This window comes from Camelina sativa, chromosome 4, assembly GCF_000633955.1.
Source record: "Camelina sativa cultivar DH55 chromosome 4, Cs, whole genome shotgun sequence".
NCBI classification, from domain to species: Eukaryota; Viridiplantae; Streptophyta; class Magnoliopsida; order Brassicales; family Brassicaceae; genus Camelina; species Camelina sativa.
Genome location: NC_025688.1, coordinates 19529715 through 19538217, shown reverse-complemented (window position 1 = coordinate 19538217; position 8503 = coordinate 19529715). Strand labels below are relative to the sequence as shown.

The 8503-nt window shown below is 36.4% G+C and overlaps 2 protein-coding genes across 2 annotated transcripts; one reads left to right on the top strand and one right to left on the bottom strand.

The window, feature by feature from the left end:
- On the bottom strand, positions 146 to 3057 carry LOC109132692 (TATA-binding protein-associated factor BTAF1-like). The gene is made up of 6 exons (XM_019244786.1): positions 2948 to 3057; positions 2518 to 2691; positions 2262 to 2356; positions 1124 to 1341; positions 926 to 980; positions 146 to 302 (listed from the first exon to the last, which is right to left on the bottom strand). Exons 2-6 carry the CDS (start codon positions 2567 to 2569, stop codon positions 213 to 215), a joined length of 510 nt encoding a protein of 169 aa, XP_019100331.1. The 5' UTR covers positions 2570 to 2691; positions 2948 to 3057; the 3' UTR covers positions 146 to 212.
- LOC104781293 (probable sucrose-phosphatase 3a) lies at positions 5088 to 8493 on the top strand. The gene is made up of 8 exons (XM_010505924.2): positions 5088 to 5238; positions 5317 to 5622; positions 6194 to 6295; positions 6398 to 6592; positions 6672 to 6962; positions 7064 to 7250; positions 7691 to 7737; positions 7831 to 8493. The coding sequence occupies exons 1-8, from the start codon at positions 5179 to 5181 to the stop codon at positions 7918 to 7920; spliced, it is 1278 nt and encodes a 425-aa protein (XP_010504226.1). The 5' UTR covers positions 5088 to 5178; the 3' UTR covers positions 7921 to 8493.

Here is an 8503-nt window from a genome sequence, read left to right as displayed (position 1 = left end):
GATGCATCAATCAAGTAAAACATATAATATTTAGAACAGAGTCAAATTCACAAAGAATGAGTAGATACAAATATATTAGTGATATAATAGACTCAGACAAATGGGTTTACGCTTAATTCATACATTTAATCTACCCTGGTATATCACATGTCATGCAATTGGACAATAATAACACTTCCCCATGGAAATTGATTAATAGAGAAGGAGACAAGCTATTGACCTAGACGTCGCCGGAGATTCTTTTTCTGACGAGCAACTCGATCCCTTGGATTCTTGGAATTGTCATTCAAAATGTCGTACTCCTGCAACAAAAACAGTTTCTTCAAGTCGGAAATTGCTAATAATTGCTAACAACAAATTTTGAGGAGAAAAAAATGGCAAGGATAAAGGGAGCAATAACAGAAGGTTTCACATGCTCCCCTAAACCATAAATTCAAAGAAAAAGAACGAATGTAAGATATCATATTGCATCAACAGATAGTGTTGAAACAGTTAGTTACAAACCAAGTCACAGAATTTCAAGGATGCCAAATAATGAAACTGTAGAAAACAAATTCTACAGAGTGCAGCTGACAAAGCTTATTTTTGATGAATAAAGCCCAAAGCCCGCTTATAGTTTCAATCATGCTAATGCTGTGATCCTCAACAACAAAATCTAATAGAATTCCAATGTAGCAACTATCCAACATGTTTCTTTGTGATGCCGAAAGAACTTAACTAAACCCAAACACTTCAAAGAATCTAACCAGATGTCATCCAGTGGCCTAGTTACTCCAAACGAATTAAGAGAGAAAAAAATGTAATTCCACAAAGATGTTTGCTAAGGCCTAAAGACAAGATATCAATGAAGAAATTACATCGGAGATAAACGGTGAAATCTTACAGAATAACCTAGACAAGTGAACAATGGAAAATGATAAATTACCTGTCCACCAGATGCCAACAAAGCGCCAAACTCTAAAACCTTATTCATCTCAAAGCTGTTAGCACATGCCAAAAGTTAGAGACATTAAAAGACATCGGGAAACCTTAACATGACAAAGACATCTAATAATCCAGCTAAGAAGTCTTGATAGTAGATGATAAAAAAACATAAGTATTCGGTAACAGAGCTATTAATAACCTTCTGAAGGGCGCATTTGCTAGAATTTTGGACTGAAGATTGCGCAAAGCCACCACTTCATCTACATTATCAGACATCCCGGCCTCACCCAACTTCGTTGCTAAAGAATTTAACAGTTCACTCAATGAAGTATGCTTGACATTCAGAACAATGGCACCAATAGCATGAGCAGCAGCAACCCTCGTATCCCACTTTTTACTACGGAGGTGATGCAAAACCTAATTCCCGGAAAATTTGAGTTAAGCCAAAGGAACAAAAGAAAAATCTGATGTAAAGAACGACATAGCAGTTTAGAAAGATGTATACCTAAACTATAATGCCAAGAGGGAATATTTATGTATGATATCTAAAAAGCAGCAGAAACAAGGTCTCCAGAACACAAACCCTAGCCTGAGTAGATATATTATTTTATGAGTAAGACCAGATGTCCTAACAAAACTTGAACTTCAATCTCATAAAAGAAACACTCTAAAATTGCTGTTAAAACCTGAAATTAATTGATAGGCAGGTGGTCACCCTACTTAAAATTCCATTCTGAAAGCCCACTAGATTCTTTATCTTTATCTTCGACATTCTTTAGAAACAGTGTGGGCTAACAAAGGATCTGCTGGGTATGTTCAAACAATCTTCACAGCAGCCTTTTAAAAAATGAATGGTAACTAGTTGTCAAACAATAGGAGGCGCTCTTAGAAATCATATTCGTGTATAGCTCTATAAACAACTTCCTCTTAGCCATGCAGGGACTTGTGATATATATAAGACAATGTAAGAAGTAAACCCATCAAACAGGGGATGACACCTTGTATCTAAGAATAATTTTGAGATTTATAGTGCAGAACATACACAATGCAGATCCTAAACCACACATCACATTATCTCTGTAAGCCTCAACTCATCTAGATCAAAAGTCTATTCTGTCTACCCGCCTATACCGAGCACATAGGGCAGAATACTAGGTTTAGAACAAATACGAAGAATTACTATTTCCAGAGAGAATGGCATAATAACAATTATATATATAACTTCCACTAGCATTTTAAGTGAGTCCAATCAGTATAACTAACTTATAGCCACAGTCATATATCTCTGTTATCAGAAGCCTAGTTCATAGAAAGGAAACCATGGGTTATGAGTATACCTTTCTCAGAAGAGAGCTCAAGTCCTGAGGATGAGACTTGGCGATATCACCGATCTGTTTGGCTGCAGTTAGCCGAGTAGCTTGTGTTGAACCAGCTAGAAAGGAAAAATACAATTAAGGAGAACATGTACTACTAAGTATTCAAAAATTAGGGTACGAAGAAGCGCAACAAAACAAAAAAAAAAATAGGAAGCATCATATAAAGTATTGGTGGTAACAAAAGAACAATCAGGAAAAAATAAAAATCAAAGGATACTGTCCAACAAAGTAAGGAGACGATTGAGTCGGGAAGATTGTTGCTGTGCCATGACGGCAACAATGAAAACAACGATGATGACGATGACGATGATGATAACAACAAGAGTGAACCTCCTCCTGGCTTCACTTCCACATCCAAGCTCATCCAATCACTTTGCGAAAACTAATAACCCTACAATACACAAACACACACATACAGTGCAGATACAATCAATGAATCGAAAAGAGAAATCGAATCACGCATTCAGAAAAAAAAAAACAAAAAAGTTTGGTTTCAAAAAGCTTTATTTAGTAATTCGATTGGCTCGGGGATAGCCGTTTCTCATCTTCATCGTTCGTGATTTTCTAGGGAGAGGATTCGATAAAGAAGAGAGAAGAAAAGGTGAATTAGATAAGAGAAGGAGAAAATTAGGGTTTTGTAAACCTACCTGGGGTGAAAGAGGCTGCGAGAGGTTCTCAAAGAGCAGAGAATGCTTAGATATATAATGCTGCTTCCTTCTTCTTCCTCCTCGTCTTTTCTTTTTAGCCCTCTCTGGACAAATATTGCCAAAAAAAAAAACTTAATTAATTAAATAAATAAATAAAAATACAAATCGAGGCGAGAAAAAAAAAACCAACAACAAATGGGGAAAACCCGTTCGTTTTTTTTTCCGCTGGAAAACAAACCGCTCTTCCCGTAGCTGTGACAAAAAAAATATTAAATAAACAGTTTTTCAAAAAAATGAGAATTTTGTATGATAAAAATGAATTTATAAAATTGCTAAAACAAAGACCTCAGATAAATATTTTTGTAAGATAAATGAAATTAGAAAATTGCGAAAAGAAATAGCTACAGTATTAGGGAAAAAATAAAGACCTCAAATAAATATTTATTTATTATACTTTATTGAATTATTTTTCCCGTCGTTGCTAAAAAAAAGACATTATTCCCGTCAATAATTCTCAAGGCAGGTTAAATTGTCGGATTATATATAACATTAAAACTATTTATTTAACCAAAAAAAAAAGAGAGACATTTACATGATATTTTATATGGACATGGGTGAATGATAGATTGACGCAACTGCTTGCTCATCTTCGATATTGACATCACCCCGAATTCAGGCTATTTCGATAGGACTTAGAAACATGAAATTGTAAACGACAACATTATATAGGACCGAAACTTACAGCAATTGAAGAAAGCGTAGTGGATGTTGAATTAAAAGAGAGATCATCAACTAACATGAATGACAATTAAACACGAAACCATTACTATAGAGATGAAAGACAGGAGAGGCAGTGAAAGGGTGTGGGGGAGTAGCGACCATTAATTTGATAACGATGGTAAACTTAATTTAGAAAGAGAGAGACGATTGAGATCGCAAATCGGAGAACGACGGAACGAAGGTTCGTAGTGAGGGGTTAGATTTCTAGGGCAAACAAAATAAATGGGCTTTTAAAAGATTATGCCCAAAAATAGAAGAAAAAAAAAAGAAATTGGATAACTTTTGGAAATTAGGCTTCTTAAATAGAAAGATACGCTGACGTGGCAGCACCAAAAGTCAGGAAACTGCACTTTATATATATATAGATTTTTTCCGTCAGTAATTCTTAGGAGGTATAAATTGTCTGATTATAACATGAAAACAATATATTTTTAACCCAAAAAAAAAAAAAGCATGACATAGTTCAATCAACATTTACATGTACATGCGTGAAGGAGAGATTTACTTGGAATTGTAATTGACGGGTCCGCCATGGTTATATGTTGTGGGGTTTGCTTAGCACTTTCCATATCTCATATTTTGTGGAAAACTTGGTGTGACTTGACCATAGAAAGAGTAGTTTCTTATTACTTTATGTTGAGAGACAATCACCGTGGAAGAAAATCTATATATTTAGTACTGACCGACCTCATTGGCATAGACCGCAGATTCACATCTCCAATTACATGGGTAGTTTCCACGTTGAAAGTCAGTCTATGTGAATTTCGATATTGGGCACTAAGTTTTTCTTAGAAGGTTTCCATCTCAAAGTCGTCATAAAATAAATAAATAGTCTAGACTTCCCTAATCATCATCAACTAGAAATCTAACCACACCAAGTGTAGCGTCTTTCGTTTCAGCAATCACATAGGTTAGTTAGTATGAAATGAAATCAACTAACTAACCCTTGTTCCGCTGCTTTGGAATAGTCTCCCAATTCCCCTCATAGGCCAAGTTGGCGCAAGTCACTGAAGCCTATGTCTTGAGGTAATTCTAGACATGGATTTGCTCTTCATATGGACTTGCTTTTCTAAGCGCTTTTAGACATGGACTTGCACTTATGTCTTTAGGTTCCTTTAAGTAACCTTTAGACCTCCATCCTAAGTGCCACACATTCTTGGCATCAATGTGTGGTCATATGGAGGGTCGTCACTCATCAGCATCTGTCGTAATAATAACACACCTCATTAAAGCTCAACTTCGTTGACATGGTACATAATTTACGTGCTTAAGGAAACTTCTAACTAAATATTAAAAGATTAACAACTAATTCAAATAGGAAGGAACTACATAGAATTAGTTCAACAATAACAAAGACGAAGTCCCTAAAGAAAAGACTCGACTCGTCTTCCCCAGCAAGTCTAATAAGAATAATAAAGAGCGACAAGGGAGAAGCAGAGAGATTAGGTCTGATGGATAGATTTGACGGACCACCACGTCTCATACTAGTTGCTGATCTTGATTGCACATTGGTAATTTCCTAATTCCCTCGAATCTTTTTTCGTTTTTTTTTGGGTCAAAATTCGACGAAATTAAACCAATCCTCGCAGGTGGATCACGATGACCCTGAAAACACAGACCTCCTTAGGTTCAATGCGCTTTGGGAAGCTCAATATCGCCATGATTCGTTGCTTGTTTACTGCACAGGGAGGTCTTTCAGCTCGTACTCGAGTCTAAGAAAGAAGAGGCCATTGCTGACACCGGACATCGCCGTTACTTCTGTTGGTTCTGTGATTGTTTACGGCGGTGATTCCTTAGTGTCGTCGGATGATGTTTGGACAGCTCATTTGGATGATAAGTGGAATCGAGACATTGTCCTTGAGGAAACTTCTAAATTCCCTCAACTTGACCCTCAGGTTTGTTTTATAATTGTTCCTCTGTAGATACAATGATTTGAATTTGTTTCCTGAGATTTTCTATTAACGATCTTCTTTGCTGTTGAATGAGTTTGCTTTCTTTCTTTTATACTGGGCCATGTGGGTCTTTGCCGTTGTATTTGATTTTTTGTTTCTTTCTGCGTTGACTTAGGCTTTTCTGGTTAAATTTAAGCATTTCTTGACATGACAACGAGTTTAGTTTGTTTGCAACAAGGATAAATAGAGTAGACAGCTTCTAATTTTTTTTCTTACTGAAAGTTTTTAAAACTCTTGTTTGTTAGACGATTTTGCTGGTCTAGCTAGATTTCTAATGGTTACTGGATTGGAGTAGAGGCAATAGTAAGAATGTTCTTGGCATAGATGAAGCTGAATGAGGTGTAGTTGTGCATACAAGTATGGATTAATTCCTATTCATAACGTTAACCTTGATGACAGTCTCAGAGTTTTGGATATCTTACCTGATTTGAATTGTTCTTATGTTGTGTTTCCTACTGAATCTGTAGCAATTTGGTCGTTCTAAAGTACTTATTATGTGTTGTCTGTTATATAGCCAGCCAAGAGCCAAGAACCCCACAAAGTGAGTTTTTTTGTGGAAAAAGAACACGCTGTTGAAATAATGAAGGTTCTTCCGGGGCGATTAGAGGAGCGTGGGGTGAGATTTTCTTTGTTTATCCCTCATTTGAGCTTGACAGCTATTCTTATGATTAGATTGTTCCTTTTTTTTTGGTGCTGATGACAGTCAATTTTCTTATAGGTGGATGTGAAGCTGGTTTATAGCAACGGCTATGCTTTCGATGTATTACCTAAAGGAGCTGGAAAACAAGGTGCTCTGACATATCTACTTGACAAGTTGGAGGTTGAAGGCAAGCAGCCTTCTAATACACTTGTTTGTGGCGACTCTGGAAATGATGCTGAGCTTTTCAACATTTCCCAAGTATATGGTGTAATGGTTAGTTCCCAACTGCTTCTTACGTTCGACCATACTTGACTGCACGCTCGTAATTGTGCTTCTATTCAACTGTTTTAAGGTTAGCAATTCGCATGAAGAATTGTTGCAATGGCATGAAGAAAATGCGAAGGACAACCCAAAAATATTTCATGCGTCCCAAAGATGTGGAGCTGGCATCATAGAAGCCATTGAGAGGTTTAGTTTGGGACCAAGTGTCTCTCCACGAGATGTTTTGGACACTGAAAATTTCCACGTGGAAAGTTTGAATCCTGTTCATGAGGTTGTTAAGTTTTATCTGTTTTATGAGAGATGGCGATGTGGAGAGGTGGAGAAGTCTGACAAGTATTTGCAGTATTTGAAATCGCTCTCTGTAAGTGTGGTTTCAAGTGCCCAAATTGATGAAAAGTTTCTCGATTTTCTTGTGTCATACTGATTTATTGACTCTGTTGTTATAATTTTGTAATGTTGCAGAGTCCACTTGGTGTTTTTGTTCATCCCTCTGGAGAGGAGAAACTGATACATGAATGGATAGATGAGATGGGAAATTTACACGGGGATGGGAAGGAAAAGCAGTTTCGCATTTGGTTGGATAAAGTTTCATCTTCTCACATCAGTTCAGATACATGGGTTGCAAGATTTGACAAGCATGAGTTATCTGGTAAGAAATCTAGTTCTTAAAGGTATCGTTTGAGACATATAGATCAATCCTTTGAACCAGATTTTTTTAAACCGTTATCTTGTTTTTCTTACTAATCACCATTGTAATATTTTATGCACCTTCATCTTTTTACTGTGATTATTTTTTCTTCATAGCTGTACTTTGTGACTCTCTGAGTCAGGAAATGATTTAGCAGAAACGATGATCACCTAAACTCAACTTGACTTTGTGTATCACAAACTCACATTTACTGTTGAAGTTTTCTTCCATGTAGTAATGTTTTTGCTCTTATTTGTTTTGGGTTTTTGCTCTTATTTGTTTTGGGTTTTATGATCACCTAAACTCAACTTGACTTTGTGTATCACAAACTCACATTTACTGTTGAAGCTTTCTTCCATGTAGTAATGTTTTTGCTCTTATTTGTTTTGGGTTTTATGCAGAGGGAAAAGTACGGTCTTGCTCTACAAAAGTCTTACTGAGTTGTCAGGTAAACCTTGATTATTGTCCTTTAGAGATTTCAAACGATTCGGTTGATTAAGTAATAATATTCAAAAATCTGAAAATGGGTTAAAATGGAAAGGGGGAAAAGCAAAAGTTGACGTGGATGCACATCCACCAATCATGGTTAGATGAATCATTTTCAGATGATCAAGAAAAATGGATTTTCTAGAAGGATAATCTGAACCATGACTGACATATTAAGATGACTCCTGTTTGGAGCAGAAGCTAACCAAAAAAAAAAGAAGCATAGTGTTTGTTATGTACTGTGTTGTTTGAAACGTTGTGATAATAAGAAAGATTGGGTCCTGAGTTCGGTCTGGTTCAGGACTCAGGAGTCAGGACCTTTTGGGGCAGGGAGAGTTTTGGGTCTCTACAGCCCCTACCTGTTGGCTCATTGGTTCTCTACTTCATGACATCAACACTGACTTAAAGAAAGAATTTGTGTTTGATTTGCAATTCTTTTTTTGGTTTGTTATGGATTGTTTGTACTATTTCTTTCTTTTCCGAATTTTCGGGTTGTAGAAAATATTGACAATAAATAAGTTTTTCTAACCATACAGAACTTTTGGTTGAGTTCTAGATCAGTTCTATATCGTTTAGATAAATTTATCCAGATAAAACACTCCACAGTCCACACAGGCACACATATCCCACCTCGGATACTGTAATCTATAGAAAAAAGAAAAAGAGTATGATGGAGAGAAGAGGGGACGCAAGTCACGGCACTTGATTTCAAGCACAAGTCTAAGCAC